Source organism: Oncorhynchus masou, chromosome 8 (assembly GCF_036934945.1).
Source record: "Oncorhynchus masou masou isolate Uvic2021 chromosome 8, UVic_Omas_1.1, whole genome shotgun sequence".
NCBI lineage: Eukaryota > Metazoa > Chordata > Actinopteri > Salmoniformes > Salmonidae > Oncorhynchus > Oncorhynchus masou.
This window is the reverse complement of record NC_088219.1, coordinates 38,880,862-38,898,189: the sequence shown is the minus strand read 5'-3', so window position 1 is coordinate 38,898,189 and position 17,328 is coordinate 38,880,862. Positions and strand designations below refer to the sequence as shown.

The window sequence follows — 17,328 nt, the reverse complement described above, 5'->3', positions numbered from 1 at the left end:
ATCCCAAAATCCTATTCTTTCCTATTCATTTTCGCCGTATGAATGGCTGAACGAACCAGAGGTAACTCATTTCTGGGTTTTTGGAACACAAGATGGCGTTCTCTATGTCGAACAAGCCGATTGACTAATCAAGGGTCAAACACGCCGAAGCAAAGCACTGCTGAAAAACTACTTTACCCAGAAGCTCTTTGTCAATTTATGGCGGATTCTACAGAGCGTGGCTAGCTACTATCCAAATAAACAACAACAAAATGTAAGTAAATATGAACGATTTGCCTGTTTCATTGGGTCTCAGAGACAAACTATTTACGTGGGAAACTCGCTATTTTGGTTCTCCTTTGCCAAATTTGGTCCGTCACTGTAGTCTTAGCTCTAGTTAGCCAGCTTGCTGTTTAGCTAGCTAGGAGTAGGACGTTGCAGAAATATGGGCATAATTAATTTATTTGGCAGCATAAATCAAATCAAATGTTATTTGTCACAGGCTTCGTAATCGACAGGTCTAGACTAACAGTGACATTCATACTTACGTGTCCTTTTTCAACCATGCAGAGTTAACAATCTCATTTTGTGTCATTTCATATACAGTACTAAGTGATTTAATGCTAACGTTACCTATTGCACTCAGCACTTGACTTATCACCTTTTATCTTTGGCCAGCTATAATAGTACAACAGATTCCTATGCCACTTGTGTGAATAAGTAGTCATTGATACGGCACATCTGCTTCCCAGCTAACGTTAGTGGGTAGAAGATGCTGCGCAGAAAGCCCACCCGTCTGGAGCTGAAGTTGGATGACACCGAGGAGTTTGAGAGTGTCAAGAAAGAGCTTGAGGTGAGTAGCTGCAACATCATGAATAATCTCTATAGTATTTGCAGGTATAAAATACTATCTTAGTGTATGAACAATGCAGTCCCTATTATCTTTGCAAGAACTTTCATGTGTGTAACTACCACCCACACTGGTTTCCTCTTTCAGAGTCGGAAGAAACAGCGAGATGAGGTGGATGTTGTTGGCGTGGCGATGTCGAGTGACATGGTGGGGGCCGGTAGTGGAACAGGGGATGGGAAGACACGGGAACAGATGATCAATGAGAGAATAGGCTACAAGCCCCATCCTAAACCCAACACCTTGCCATCGCTCTTTGGAAACCTGCAATTTTAGGTTCCTAACGGACAGAGACCGCTAAAATGGTTGGCCCCTCCAGCATTGGTGTGTGGTTGGCACCGTGACTGTGCTCTTGACATGGTCAGGGGTATTTGTTTACCTGAGAAGTGTATCCCTACAAAACAAATGTGTACTTTGAGGATCATATTGCATTCATGAGTCTAAAGTAATGTTGCTGCATTTACCTGAAAAGTTAGGACTTGCTGATGCAAAGGTTGCCTTTTGTTCAATGTAATGTTTGAGAGGGGTCGTGTACAGTGGTTTCCCTCCTTTATTACAAACATCCAGACTTGGTAGCATCTGTGGAAAGATGGATTAACTGAATGGACTTTAACTAAATCAGTCATTACTTAATGGTATGCGTGTACTTTTATTTGCCTTCAATGCCACTTTATGTCAAGGACAGGAGACTGCAACAGAATTTAACAAATATAGTTCTTGAATGATACAATTTATTACTTGTGTTCTCTAGAAAGATTACAACACTATAAATATGTAAAACTATACAGACATGTTCACACCGATGCTGCGCTGGAGTGGTGGTCAGATTCCCACTTGTTTTTGGCCAATTTACTTCAACACTCCATTTGTACAGTTGACTAATATATCCTCTTTATACATTGATCTCACATGGTAAAGCAGAAACAGTTATTATGTTAAAGTATATATTAATGTCCCTGGCTTTATTGCAATGTAAATGAGAACACGTGGCTGTTAAATCCAGTTATAGCAACTAGGAATTTGATCCCCAAACCAGGCACAACACAATGTCACTCAGGCAACTGATAAACATTTACTACAGTCATTTATCTCAAAAAAAAGAAGTAAACCATTAACAAACTAAAAAGACATACCTAAAAGGGAAATATTTTCTCTTTTAGGTTATACTTCATAGAAATCACCCTTCTGTCAAAGTATGTACTGCCTGTAGTGTGTGGCCTAAGCACTGATGGGTCACAGAGTCGTGCAGAAATCATGTGTTACTTGGCCAGTCTGAGAAAGCACTGGATCCAGCCTCCTACTTTCCCAGAGTTATCTGCTTGTCCTTGGGACCTGAGCACTTGCTCCAATAAGGACACTAGTATCCATGTTGTGTTGACATGTGCTACTTTAAGCCCATTGAATAAACACACCAAAAGTTACTCCCAAATTATAGTGGGGAATCCCACTTCAAGTGATAAAGTTAACCCTTTTTAGGTTGAGGTTTAGGGACCTCCTTATGTGCTCAGATTAGACCCAGTAATCTGTTCAACATTAATTTGTTTCTTGAAACAAGCAAATTAAAGATTTGGCCAGCAACAATTTATGGTAGTGAAGATTTAGAAAGGCAGACACTTGAATTTAGATGTAAAATTATCTTCGTTGGAGGTGATATGAGCAGCAGGTTTGACATGTACATATATTTCTATTTACATTGGCTTCTTAATGTGCAAGAGCCAATTGTTATTGTACATTTATGGGTCAGATCAAGCCTACTCTTAAGTGAAGAGTTATTTGTAAATACTGAGTTAAAAAAATAATAATAATCCAAAATGGAACATTGCATAGCAGTGTGTATCATGATGGTTTTAAGGCTTGTCATATAATCACGTGAACAATACAAGGACAAACTTCTTTAAAATGGTGCTGGCACTTATCAGTAGACTATGGGTCCTGTCTACAGTTGGCCTAGGCTGTCACATGTTTTCCTCCTTTAAGGCAAAGGGGTTTACTAAGGCTCAGTTATACAGCCAATCTCAAGTATGACCTTTGACTCCCGTTGTGAGACACTGATTATTTATGACCCCCATCGGACAGTCAGATGAAATGCAGAGGACTTGGCTTCAGAATGCTTCAACTAGGGCCCAGCATTGTTCCCTGGCCAGGAGATACTATAGGCCCTATTCATATAACTACTCCTTGCTTGTACCAGCACACTGTTCTTCAATGAGAAAGTGGTTGTAAATGTCGCAATGCCCTGTATGAGCAGAAAACCCTAGGTCCGATGCTGTAAGGATGAACGGTCACCGATTGTTGCGCAATAATAAAAATACTGATTGAGAATGGCACGACTGGGGGAAGAGTGAACGTTCAGCTCTTTTGACAGAGACGTGGAGATTGAGACGGGAGGCGTAAGAATTTGGAATACAAACATTGCGTTACGGTGACATGGGTAGTCTTAGAGCTACCAATAGGACAGACAGTCACAAATGTAAAAGCTCATGGTCATAATTCAGATTTACCATCAAGCTTTAGTGTGACAAAGTGAACTGTCCAAATGTGTAACATGCAAAAACAATGCATGATGATGGGGATTGAAAGGAGAATGCCTGTGTGTGTGTTTTACGTGTGTGGTAGGATGAATAGACCAGATGGGGGTGTCAGTGACAGTGTTCGGTAATGTCAACAACCACAGCCTTTTTCCAGCTGAATAAGAAGTATCCCACCCCGGCCCCCGCTGCCACGGCGATACACAGGTAAGCGTTGTAGGTCATGAAGACCAACATAAGGAAGTAGCTGACCATCACCTGGATGATGTGTAACACCGTCTGCAGCAAGTGGGACAGACTCAGCATCCGCTGGCTGCAGGGGAGAGAAGGAAACGGGAATATTAAGAGTCATGTTTTCAATTCATTCACAGCACTCTGCAAGTCGGGTGTTAGTGGCTACTTAGGCATTTTTAATTCCTGTTATGGCTCCAACGTTCCCCACAAACAGTAAGGCAGGGCAGCAGGTAGCCTAGTGGTTCGAGCATTGAGCCAGTCTACAAGTGTGTCTCAGGGAGAGTTTGGGATATGCAAAAAAAAACACATTTACAAATGCGTATTAATACACACGTGTACATGTGTGAAATGGGACAAATAAGCTTCAAAATATCCTACTACAAGTTAATGTGGAGCCAGTATCCCATTTGGGCTGCCACGTCTAGAAGTCTCACATTTGGGGTATAAATCGGAACACTTCACTGCAATACTGTGTGTCCGTTTAGTGAGGAGGCCTGTTGCATATTTGGTCTCACTCACCCTACAGTCTTGTGGGTCTCCATGAGCATGGTACCGTCTGCTCCTGGGACAGGCATGGAGTTATAGCGCACGTTGACCTGGTTCCTCCTCAACAGGAACTCCCTGCCGATCTTCAGCCCCTCGTAGAGCACAGCCAGCAGGAAACAACCAATGCAGGCCCCTGCCATCTCTGAGAGGAGACATGATTGAGATGTTAATGTTGGTTAGATATTAAACTTATTTTTGGGGGTAATAATGAACCGGTAATGGTCATAAAATACTTTTTGCACTACATTTCAAGTCTACAAATGCATCCTGGAAAACACACACACTTACCTCCAGGTGTGTTGATGACAAGACCAGCAAACAGCAGCTCCACGTTTGTGTAGCCAAAGTAGAAGGTCATTTGCTTCAGAAGAGGAATAGAAAACACATTGTGTCACACACCTACAGAGCCAAGGGATTTACAGTGATTCAGCTCACACACAGAAGAGAGAAATGTCAAGCAGGCCGTTTGAATTAAGAGTTTAAAACCAGATTTGCAACTTTGGTGGTAGAAAGTGCAGTGACAGGGTGCCAAGCCTAAGTAAATCCCACACTGTAACAGAGAAATTAGTGTGATATTTCTTTGGGGAGTGCCAGGCCCACTCACCATCATCATCATTCCTCCTGCACTGTGTACTGCTCCATCCCCATGGGAGTCTGTCCCCGTGGGAGGAGCCATGGTGCCGTGGTCGTGGTGATCATGGTGCATGTTCATGTTCATCTGTACTGTAGGCCTAAAAGAACCAGGAAATACAGAGACAAAATACACATCAGTCACATACATGGGTGGCTTTTGTGGTAGGTATTTGGCAGTGCCAAAGGTGTTCAGAAAATTATTGTGAAGCCAAGACGGAAACAGATATCAAGCCAAAAATAAACAAACAAACCCCACCCCCAAATGTTCACTAAAAATAAATTAGGCACTGAGCATATTTAAGGTCTGCTGAGCCCAAACTTGAACGTAGTGAAAATTCTGTGCAACTTCCAACACACGTATACTGTGAACACTGAGGCTGTACCTGCTTTAAGTTACACTTTTAACAAGTGGCCAAGTAGGCTACTGTGGCTATTTGATCATAATGTAGTGCTACCAGAGTGGCCTACCATCAAAATAATGGAGAAAATGCATCCCATAACATTTTAACATGGAAATAGCTGTTCTATCATCCAGCCTACAGTAGCAGCTAATGTGTGTTCAATGTAAGCCTATATTCCTTGAGATGTATGTAAAAAAAACAACATGCAAGGCTTGACATTAACCTGTTTATCCACTTGTCCAATAGACAAGGAGGTGACTGAAAATGTGTTGTTTGACACAAGAAAGCACTTTACAAAATAAAATGCATTATTATGCCCATTCCATTATTACAGAGAATCAGACAAATTATGCTACCTGCTGCCTATAGAGTACCAGAGTAGAAGTCATAATACCCAGAAAACCATGCAGTCAAACAAGGAAATGGGTCTAATCTTTTTTCCAACATTCATTTTTCCTATAGGGGATTTTAGAAACACTTAAAATAAGGGCTGCGTTTCGTGTAGGCTTACCCTAGCGTGATGTTTTGATAACCATGTAAATCTCTCTAGGACAAGGTGATTTATATCAACATAGTTCCCTGTATTTATCCCCCAAAATTGAAATGCTAATAAGCTGCTAATGTGGCTATAATAAAGAACTACAAATGCCATGATCTGGATGCGACAGCCTGATTCGAGGCAAAGGTAAGAACTATGTAAAGTTAGCTACATTTTGTAATTAATAAATTGGCTACATTTTTTTAACAGTACAATTCTGTGAACTGTCTTGTGCAAGTTTTAAATTGACACAATACCTGTTAGAAAAGGTGTCAGCTGGAGATGACGTGCAGGAGCTTGTAGGGATTTGTAGTCTTGCATGAGGTCTACTTTGATGCCAATTAGCATTTTCGGAAGTAAATATAGACAAATATATTGATAAAAGTCCACCATGTCCGAGGGAGATTTACATGGTTATCAAAACATCATGCCAGGGTAAGCCTACAGGAAACACAGCCCTTAATTCAAGTCAAGTTCAATCTCGTGCTTCTATCTGTGGGCTGATATTTCTTCTGCACAGCAGTCCCGGGGAGCTGCGCAGCACGCACACAGCTTAGAGGGAACACTGCCCCACCCTTATCAGCACAGTGTAGGACTCATGCTTATTATAGTCCAGGAAAAATGCAGTGTGCAAGTGTACGCCTGCACGTCGAATTTAGGTCCTCTCAAACCAAATTTTCCAGATTTGTAAGGACACCGGTCCGTGTTTGACTCTGTGAGCTTAAAGAGGGATGAAGTGGGTAATCACTCAGAATTGGAGTAGCCTGGTTCTTGGCTTGGCACCATGCCACTATCCTGAGGACAAGCCCCAGATCCTCTCTAATGCTCCTTGGTTAGCACCGATTAACAAGTTAGGACCATAATTAACACGAGTCAGTCAAAGACTCCAACGTACCCAGTGTTATTGCTATGGAGAGACGGAGATGGTGTGACTCAGCTGAGAGGTGTTTTAACCATGAACCTCAACCTACTGTACTGAACCCACTGGTGGCCGGGGTCTATTGTAAACGCTGATTGAAACGGTTTTCTTGGACATCAAGTACGTGCAAAAGGAAGCACAGTACCCAGACCATAAACGTTTATAGGTCAAGAGGACGATTACAGCGTTGCCATTTTGTAATCGAGTTATTGATAATGCAATTACAATAGTTAGGCTAATTATAGTTGCGTTTGTTGGATCTGAAGAGTGCCTAAATTGAGGAAAGAACAGACACATATTAGGCTACAGATAGAACAACATGGTCCCAAGAACTGTGAAGCCAGTTCGGACCAGCGTGTGCCAAGGCTATTTCATACACTGCTTCAGGTTAAATCTAAATCTAGTAGACAGGTCACCTTGAAAATCACCTTCACTCCCTACTTCAGAAAGAGAGAAATCATTCGAAGAGGAAGAATTAGCCACGAGTCGAGAGCGCCATCAGGACCCTAACTAATCTAATATCTAAACAACCCAAGGCCACATCTGTAAAAACTGCCTTTATAACACAATAAATGCCCACTTAAAATGGACAATGTCAATTAATTAGAGAAACACAAGATATGAAAAAGGTCTGGAACACCCAGAGGGGGAAACCAATGACATTGGTTTGAAGACAAAAACCACATCTTTTAAACTGCTGGTTTCCAGTCAAAACATCTGTTGCCTCATATTGTTCTGCTCTGCTAGACTCAGTTACTACCACAGCGAGATGTTAGCCATTACACAAACATACAGTGCCTTCGGAAAGTATTCAGACCCCCTGACTTTTCCACATTTTGTTACATTACAGCCTTATTCTAAAAATGATTTTTTTTTAAATGATTCTCAGCAATATACACACAAAACCCCATAATGACAAAGCGTAAAAATGTTTGCAGAAATGTTTGCAAATTTATTTTAAAAAACAGAAATACCTTATTTACATACACTACCGTTCAAAAGTTTGGGGGTCATTTAGAAATACCTTTGATTTTGAAAGAAAAGCATTTTTTTTGCCCATTAAAATAACAAAATTGATCAGAAATACAGTATAGACAATGTTGTAAATGACTATTGTAACTGGGAACGGCAGATTTTTTATGGAATATCTACATAGGCCCATTATCAGCAACCATCACTCATGTTCCATTGGCATGTTGTGTTAGCTTAACCAAGTTTGTCATTTTAAAAAGGCAAATTGATCATTAGAAAACCCTTTTGCAATTATGTTAGCACAGCTGAAAACTGTTGTGCTAATTAAAGAAGCAATAAAACTGGCCTTCTTTAGACTAGTTGTGTATCTGGAGCATCAGCATTTGTGGGTTCGATTACAGGCTCAAAATGGCCAGAAACAAAGAACTTTCTTCTGAAACTCGTCAGTCTATTCTTGTTCTGAGAAATGAAGGCTATTCCATGTGAGAAATTGCCAATAAACTGAAGATCTTATACAACCCGGTGTACTACTCCCTTCACAGAACAGGGCAAACTTTCTTTAACCAGAATAGAAAGAGTGGGAGGCCCCGGTGCACAACTGAGCAAGAGGACAAGTACATTAGTGTCTATTTTGAGAAACAGACGCCTCACTAGTCCTCAACTGGAAGCTTCATTAAATAGTACCCCCAAAACACCAGTCTCAACGTCAACAGTGAAGAGGCAACTCTGGGATGCTGGCCTTCAAGGCAGAGTTCCTCTGTCCAGTGTGTGTTCTTTTGCCCATCTTAATCTTTTCTTTTTATTGGCCAGTTTGAGATATGGCTTTTTCTTTACAACTCTGCTTCTCAAACTAGACATTAATGTACTTGTCCTCGTGCTCAGTTGTGCACCGGGACCTCCCACTCCTATGCAATTAAGGTTACAGTTATGAAAACCTAGGACCCTAAAGAGGCCTTTCAACTGACTCTGGAAAAACACCAAAAGAAAGATGCCCAGGGTCCCTTCTCATTTGCGTGAACGTGCCGGAGGCATGAGGACTGCAGATGTGGCAGACCACATGTAACAACACCTGCACAGGATCGGTACATCTGAACATCACACCAGCAGGACAGGTACAGGATAGCAACAATAACTGCCCGAGTTACACCAGGCACGCACAATCCCTCCATCAGTGCTCAGACTGTCCGTAATAGGCTGAATGAGGCTGGATTGAGGGTTTGTAGGCCTGTTGTAAGGCAGGTCCTCACCGGCAACAACATTGCCTATGGGCACAAACCCACCGTCGTTAGACCAGACAAGACTGGCAAAAAGTTCTCTTCACTGACGAGTCGCGGTTTTGTCTCACCAGGGGTGACTGTCGGATTTGAGTTTATCGCCAAAGGAATGAGCGTTACACCGAGGCCTGTAATCTGGAGCGTGATCGATTTTGAGTTGGAGGGTCCGTCATGGTCTGGGGCGGTGTGTCACAGCATCATCGCACTGGGCTTGTCATTGCAGGCAATCTCAACGCTGTGCGTTACTGGGAAGGCATCCTCCTCCCTCATGCGGTACCCTTCCTGCAGGCTCATCCTGACATGACCCTCCAGCATGACAATGCCACCAGCCATACTGCTCGTTCTGTGCATGATTTCCTGCAAGACAGGAATGTCAGTGTTCTGCCATAGCCAGCGAAGAGCCAGGATCTCAATCCCATTGAGCACATCTGGGAACTTGCAGGTGCCTTGGTGGAAGAGTGGGGTAACATCTCACAGCAAAAACTGGCAAATCTGGTGCAGTCCATGAGGAGGAGATGCACTGCAGTACTTAATGCAGCTGGTGGCCACACCTGAAAGTGACTGTTACTTTTGATTTTGACCCCCCCTTTGTTAAGGGACACATTATTCCATTTATGTTAGTCACATGTCTGTGGAACTTGTTCAGTTTATGTCTCAGTTGTTAAATCTTATGTTCATACAAACATTTACACATGTTAAGTTTGCTGAAAATAAACACAGTTGACATTGAGAGGACATTTCTTTTTTGCTGAGTTTATATGGAGGATACAACCATCCCAGCTCTGCAGATTTTGCTGCAAAGAGAATCATTAGATCATTTATTTTGGTACTGCCCATGTGAAACAGCACAGCAGAAATAAGTCAAGACTGGATCGTTTTTAGGGGTTGAGGGTGGCTGAACGATGAAAAGAAATTAAGTGAACCAATATAAAATGTACCGTGTCCGTAAAATGGGTTTAGTATGTATAAGCTGGAAGTAGAAGCCTAAATATAGTTGTCCTTGGATTACTCCAATTGGGGGAGGGGAGGGTTAGGTAAAATAAATAAAAATATATAAATGTTACAAAAATATTTTGGGGGGGATTGGAAATTATGCCAAAAAAATGACATTGATAGAACCCAGCATCTATCTGCAAAATTAAAGCTGATCTAGTCCCTTCAATAAAAAAACCACGTGATCACCATATAGATGTGACTCACATTAGAAACGACTGCTCTCAAAGTACTGTGGACAAAAGCCTAAACCCCGCCTATATTCGCTTACTGGGGTTGAGCTATACATAAAAACAGGAAACATATAATTAACAGAGTCCATGCTTTTCCCCCCAGAACAGTCAGACTGTTTGGAGCGTGCAGAAGTAAAACAGCTGAAATACATTTCATACAAGGAACATGTATATTATTACATTACATTACATTTAAGTCATTTAGCAGACGCTCTTATCCAGAGCGACTTACAAATTATTAAACGGTAGCCTAAACATTCTTGATTCGACCATTTATATGAAATAGTTTCATTCCAGATAAAATTGGGTGAGATTATAAAACTTACCCAAATGTCTCACCACATTTACAACTTACCCAAATGTCTCAGTTTACAGCCAAATCAATGACAAGATACTTGTCAATATGTGTGTGTTCATGCAACCTATCAATGCGTACAGGTGTGTAGTCTGATCCTGTGTGTGCTCTCCTGCTTGAGTCTGGGAACGTGACTGCGTGCTGTGCAATAAGCTGCTCTCTCTCATGACTGCCCTCCTCATGTGACTGCTCATCTGCCTCTCATTTCCTCTGATCCAGCCAATCACATGGGTTTGCACCCGCCCCAAATGAGGAAAAGAGACATTTCAAAAGCAAATACTTCAAACACATCCAAAACATACCCTACAAGTGCTGGACAAAACATAACATTAGCTGACGAAATAATGGGATGTCCACTCACTTATTTGTTTGCTGCTCAGACAATCTTTTATACTTCATAAAACTGTCCTTTGACCAGACAAACAGTCAGGACCAAACAGTGTAGGCTTGTGTTCATCAGTGTTTGGTAAAACCCACATAAGCTAGCCGATACAGTAACACAAGAACACTTTCCTGATCAAAAGAATTGATCATTAACTGAATGCTGATGCATAGATCACAACTAATGATGCCATTTCCTGTGCTTGGGTCCATGTACAGGGACTTGTTAATCATTAGACTTTATGACGACCAATCGGAGACAAAGATAAAGGAAAATGGATACAGCGAAGAATACAATGCCTTTAGAAAGTATACACACCCCTTGACTTTTTCCAGATTTTGTTGGTTTTACAAAGTGGGAATAAAATGTATTTATTTGACATTTTTGGTCAACGATCTACATAAAATACTCTGTAATGTCAAAGTGGAAGAAAAATGCGAGGCATTGGAAAAACCTCCATGGTCTTTGTGGTTGAATCTGTGCTAGAAATTCACTACTCGATTGCGGGGCCTTACAGATAATTGTATGTGGGACAGATGGGGTATCTTTCAAAAATCACATTAACCACTATTATTGAACACCGAATGAGTCCATGCAACTTATGTGATTTGTTAACCAAATGTTGTACTCATGAACTCCTGGCAATATGGGGTATTGTGTGTCGATCAGTAACACAACAACTCACCTTTAAGCAATGTGACAACAAAATGTGGGAAAAGTATGGCTTTCTATTTTACCTTTATTTAACCAGGCAAGTCAGTTAAGAACAAATTCTTATTTTCAAAGACGCCCGAAGGAACAGTGGGTTAACTGCCATGTTCAGGGGCAGAATGACAGATTTTTACCTTGTCAGCTCGGAGATTTGATCTTGCAACCTTTCGCTTACTAGTCCAACGCTCTAACCACTAGGCTACCTGCAGCCAAATTGTTTCTGAAGGCACTGTACATGTAATGTACTTGCACCTTTAGTCTAAAAGGAGTTAGTGTGACTGTGATAGAACAGTCCGACCTCCAGCTTTGTGGAACATGACGTAAAAGTGCATGTCAAGTCAAGGCCGATGTAGGCCTATTATATGAAAGCCAAAGGCGCTGATAAAACGTACTCATAATAATCATCACCAATGATTAAAGTGACTGAAGCAATGATGAAATATTCAGTAAATAGCACAATGTACAAAATTACGGAATGGAAAATAGCATCAACAACCACTGACCAACAAAACATTCCATGATTGTGCAACTCAAACATTGTGATTAGAGGTCAGAGGTGATGATTACTCAGTGAAGCCTACTATTTACTCAACAGTTTGTGTGTGTGTGTGTTTGTGTACTGTAGCTTTGTTCAGAGAGCGAGATTAACTTTCTTCAGCTCTTGCCTTTAGTAAAAGCTGCATCCTCAAGTTCAGCACCTTGATGGAACAAAGACAAGCGGAGTAGAGAAGACAATGTTCCAAACCATTCTGTGCTTGCGTCTGTCAATGTGGCAACATGCCATTTGGAAAGGCCTGCCTAACTCACTAATCACTTCAGTGGGCAGTAAAGATAACCCTTGACCTGCAATTTGAAAGTGTGCAATTAATCAGTCTTATCTAAATAAATACTGTACCACATCACCATCAATGACCCTAACTGGCCTCACATGATCATATAGACCTGAGCCTAATCCGTTCACATTTAAAAGTACACCACCGACCTCAGTTGCTACATAATTGCCAGACTTTAAAACATTCCTAATGAATGCACAAGACCCACTACCTGATTCAAACACAGTACAATAAAGGGTACACAGGCTAGCTAAGAGTGTACAATGGCAAAGTTAGCCTACTTTCCACCTTTTAAAACAAGATGGTACAGAACAATACAGGTTGAGGTACAATAACCAAAAGGTTTTCAATTCAAACGTCAAACTTGAATTTCTCCATTAGATTCAGATCACGCTCTCATCAATCCATCTTTGATTTACAGGTGTTGTTTAAGCCTTGTTTTATTTTACCTGTCATGTTTGTGTTATCAATCCACTGCTTTCCATTCATGGAATGTTGTATGTGACTAGGGTTGGGCGGTCACCAGATTTGCGTACCGTTCCTGTAGCATCCACGGGGTACACTATTACTGGCAGTGGACACAAGGGGCACTATTACTTTTCAAGTGTAAAAAAAAAAACGAATTTAGGCTGCAGGGATCTTGATCCAGGAGGGGATTGATTTTCTCTACTGTAACTATGGTGCCATTTCAATCAATAACAAAGATCAAAACAATTACTAACAATCACCTTCAATTTTTAAGGTGGTCAGTTAAGCTTGGCAGAGGTCAGACAAGTTGTATTCAAATACACTTGGTCCCTGCTGCCTCCATCATCAACTAGCCTAAGTATAAGTCTGTCTGTAAAGTAAACCGGTTGTTGAGAATGAAAACCCTTACCAGGCAAACAAGGTTCAGTCATGTAGGAGTGATGCCAAAGGGAAGGAGGGCCAACTATAGCAGCATAGCTGGAGGACAGCCTGACCCATTGGATACTGTCACTGTCCTCCTGATACATAAAGACAATTGGGCACTGTTTCACTCAGACCCACTCATAAACATTCCTCCCATTCACATATCTGAGAGTAAATGAAAATATAACAAAGTCAGTTAACTATGAGTGACCCTGTTATTCCCAGAGCAGTTGAACTGAAAGCGAAATCCAAAATATGGGTAAAGCAGATCTTTAAAACAGCATCTAAGTCACATAGATTTTTGTGCATTGGGGTTCAAAGTCTTGTGGCAGAGTTTGCCGTGGCTGTTGAGTGCCACTCAATAGCAGACTTCCCACAATAAGATCAGTGAGCACCGACCATTTGAGAGACAAAAGTTCCATACATTTCTTGTGGTTGACCAGCCTACACCATTTTTTTTATGTACTTTTGGATCAACATAAATAATAACCACCAGGTCATGGAACTTTCTGGCTCTAGAGGCTCACTTTTTAAAAATATGTTATAAAGGGGATAACTATGACAGGTAGTGTGTTCAAAGCTGTAATTGGCTGTGAAAAGAGTATAAAGGGACCGAGGTACAATTGGTTCTGTTCAGCATCATCAATGCTCAACACAATGCTCTGAAAAGGCTGCAATTGAAATAGCTTGAAAAAAACTATTATTTTGCATAATTTGTAGCTTAATTTCTAGTTGTGGAATATGTATGACATTGGAATAGGGAATATTGCATGTTTGTGCTTTATGACAAGTTAATGAGCATGACAATGTGATAGATATTGATAGCTTACTTGTTTCGCAATGAGAGTACGATGCAAAAGAGCAAAGTAAAACCTTGAGGTAGTGGAGAGAGACTAAGATCAATGAGTCTTTGGCAACAAAGTAGAATTTTGTGTACTGTAGCAAATACAAAAGCCAAGTGTTTCTCGACAATAACTGACCGTCTGAATAGTAGAATTATAGTCAAAGGCTATAATAAAACTAGCTGTATGGGGTTGTCTTTAAAAAAAAAGATATATATAAATAAAAATGGGATCTCGAACATATGCACATTTGTTTGAATTTTGTGAGATGGCTCAAGTTGCATAATACCAAAAAACGACTTTGTTAACTAATGAACTAGATAGTCGAGGTACTTACTAGCCAACTAGCTTATCTAGTAGCTACAGAGGTCAAACAAGTCCAAAAGAACGATACAGTTTAACTTAGTCTAGGAAAGCACGCACACGCTTACCTCACAATATAGATAACACGGTGGCAGCAACGTCGACAGTACAGTACGTTTAGAAACGCTGTGGTTCGAGCGTGATTTTCTTGGGCCAAGATAACTCACAACCTAATCATTAACTATGAACTTTCAGACTCCCGTTTATTCTACTGGCAAAACGCCGAAAGCACAGCAAGCCTGACATTTGACAATGCAGGAAAATGTTGACGTAGCACGGATGTTTTCATGTAGTAGCTTATCAGGCGACCCGTTCAGGGTAGGCACTTCCGCCGCCACATGGCAGCCCGTAAGCCTACATAACGCCTTATAACATTCCCTGTGTGTATTTTACATTTACTGTTGCCCTCAAAATACCACCGAATGTAATTTTTTATTCACAGATATTATCAGAAAATGTATGTATTTTCGTGGTGGTCTCTTCACTGGCTGGGTTGGATGGCAACCTGGTCTCAGAGTATATCGTATTATTATGTATGTAAATCCGAGACACTCCATTTAGTCTGATATGGTACGTTTCATATGGCATGTATTAATTTGTAGAAGTCCATCACTAATTTCGTATGATTATATTACGAATTTGCTAAACGTACAATATTTTCGAATTTGCTTAACATAACATGTTACGAATTTGCAAAACATGTAATATGTTACAAATTCTAGCTGTCTGGCTAACGTTAGGGGAAGGGTTAGCTAACATAATACGTAGTTGCAAAGTAGGTAAGTGGTTGAAAATCTGCTAATTAGCTAAAAAGCTTAAGATGTCCTGAAAGAGATACGAATTTACATTCATTGGGTTGCTATTCGTTTGCATTGTACACCCACTCAGTTTTTTTCCTCACGTAACCATCTGTTTTATGAAACGCAACATATTATTCTATTTTACAATTCCGGATTTACTTTGACTATGTTACGTCTAGTCTACAGACCAGGCTGCGTCACTCCACATTTTAAATTACCTAATTTTAACAAATATATATGATGAGAATAAGTTCAAGTACTAATATTAGTACCGCTGGCCTACTGTTTGATGAAACAAGCGTTCTTAAACCAGAGACATAACATTGTGAGACTTCCGGGAATGCCTGCGAAACAGACAGATCAGGCCTGGGATTGAGAAGTAAATGTGCGCGTTTAGTGATAAACCGACTGTAGACGTAAATCAACGAGTAAAGTCAGGGAGGTACATATTTATGCACTGACAGTTTGCTATCTGACAACTTCTGTTTTTTTCTTCTAGGAAACGTTAAATGTCAGACATGGAATTCGCCTTTGTTATTGCCGATGAAGTGGATGCCATCGAAATTCCACTTCTACACGAAGCTGAACATGAACAACCATGTCCAAGGCATGAATATTTTAACAAGGAAATTAGATACCCGTCCAAACTCTAACATTCACACGAGTTGTTTTGTATGTTTGTGATGAGAGGTGTTTTTGCAGAATATGGGATTGTTTGCCATTACTTCATGCCCTTGTGCTTTCCTCATTATTTGTGATTGTGCAACATGGAATTGTAACCGTCCACAAATATTCTTACTGTAGGTAATTGATCGCATTTCAGCATCACTACAGCCGGCAGTAATTTTTTACCTTTATCTAGCTTTTGTCAGTAACCATGTAAAGAACAGAATTAGATTAAATCACAAGTACAAAACACTCACTGAACAGAAAAGGATTAGACTATACATGTAGATTTGGTCACATAAATTACTGGTTAAACAATATGAAAATGATTAGACTACATGTACTATATGTCAATTCACATAATTTACGTTGTAAACAATATGCCAAGCAGTCAAATGCACTTGGTATTGACCCCACGACTGGTGTCTGGGGTACTTGCTCATTAAGGGCCGGTTTCCCAGACACAGATTAAGCCCCTAAAATTAAGCCTTTAAAATATCGTGCAGTGGTACAAAGGGAAGTACACAGAGACTCCAATTAGCTAGGGTTTAGCTAGTTGAAAAGCGAAGCACATGTGCGTCAAGTATGAAAAACGCATATGCATCGACCCCGATGACGTTTCTGTGGTTTAGCTAGCCAACTCTGCCATGACATCACCTACAAGCATTATTGGAGATTTCTATTGAAGCATTTTCTTTGATTCAATTTTTACTTGATTTCTGCCTGTCTTCATCCTGTACTGTCTTTGTTAGAACTACATATTGGTCCAAACGCTACGCCACAACCACGGACATTAGATTCTTCTCCGCGTTTGAGTCTGGATCGGAGTACCTCCCCAAGAATGCAGACACATTCTAACCGTTCTGATTGGTCCCTGAAACCAATGGTTTTGTCCAGAACACATGTGGGTAAAGTGTGTCATTGGCTTTGATACTCGGATTGATTAGAGATGATCCAATCGCTGATGACTTTGTTTTGTACAACACCCCCCCTTTTGACATCACCACAAATTACTTAAATAATGGCAGTCTCACTGACATATGTAAAAAACAGAGCAGTAGAAGAATTTAGTTTGAGTCATTAGGCAAGTTGTAGTGACCTCTGCAGGAACAATTTGGGTACTTGAATAGTTGAGAACAACAGTGACATGTAAACCTCAGCAGGGGCAGATATTGAGTTTGCCTAATGTACATAACACATTGTCTTATCTATAAGAAGTCACAGACATGGCTGCAGGTGTTCTGCTTTATTTGGTCCGTTCCAGGATTGGGCTGCTGAACAATAGCCTGGAGGAAGCAGCCTAATCACTGCATTCACCATTCTATTTC

At 40.7% G+C, this 17,328-nt stretch overlaps 2 protein-coding genes across 5 annotated transcripts; one reads left to right on the top strand and one right to left on the bottom strand.

Annotated features, from left to right (window-relative positions):
• Positions 1-103: 103 nt before the first annotated feature.
• Positions 104-1,519, top strand: cdc26 (cell division cycle 26 homolog). The gene is made up of 3 exons (XM_064972415.1): positions 104-253; positions 732-832; positions 977-1,519. Exons 2-3 carry the CDS (start codon positions 752-754, stop codon positions 1,160-1,162), a joined length of 267 nt encoding a protein of 88 aa, XP_064828487.1. The 5' UTR covers positions 104-253; positions 732-751; the 3' UTR covers positions 1,163-1,519.
• Positions 1,520-1,600: 81 nt separating this feature from the next.
• On the bottom strand, positions 1,601-14,789 carry slc31a1 (solute carrier family 31 member 1). 4 transcript variants are annotated; one of them, XM_064972411.1, is made up of 5 exons: positions 14,603-14,789; positions 4,799-4,925; positions 4,483-4,555; positions 4,168-4,336; positions 1,601-3,727 (listed from the first exon to the last, which is right to left on the bottom strand). In XM_064972411.1, the coding sequence occupies exons 2-5, from the start codon at positions 4,910-4,912 to the stop codon at positions 3,526-3,528; spliced, it is 558 nt and encodes a 185-aa protein (XP_064828483.1). In that variant the 5' UTR covers positions 4,913-4,925; positions 14,603-14,789; the 3' UTR covers positions 1,601-3,525. The 4 variants fall into 4 exon arrangements, with proteins under 4 accessions (XP_064828483.1, XP_064828482.1, XP_064828486.1 ...); XM_064972410.1 differs by lacking the exon at positions 14,603-14,789 and adding an exon at positions 10,513-10,707; XM_064972414.1 differs by lacking the exon at positions 14,603-14,789 and adding an exon at positions 10,484-10,489.
• Between the last annotated feature and the right edge of the window lie 2,539 nt (positions 14,790-17,328).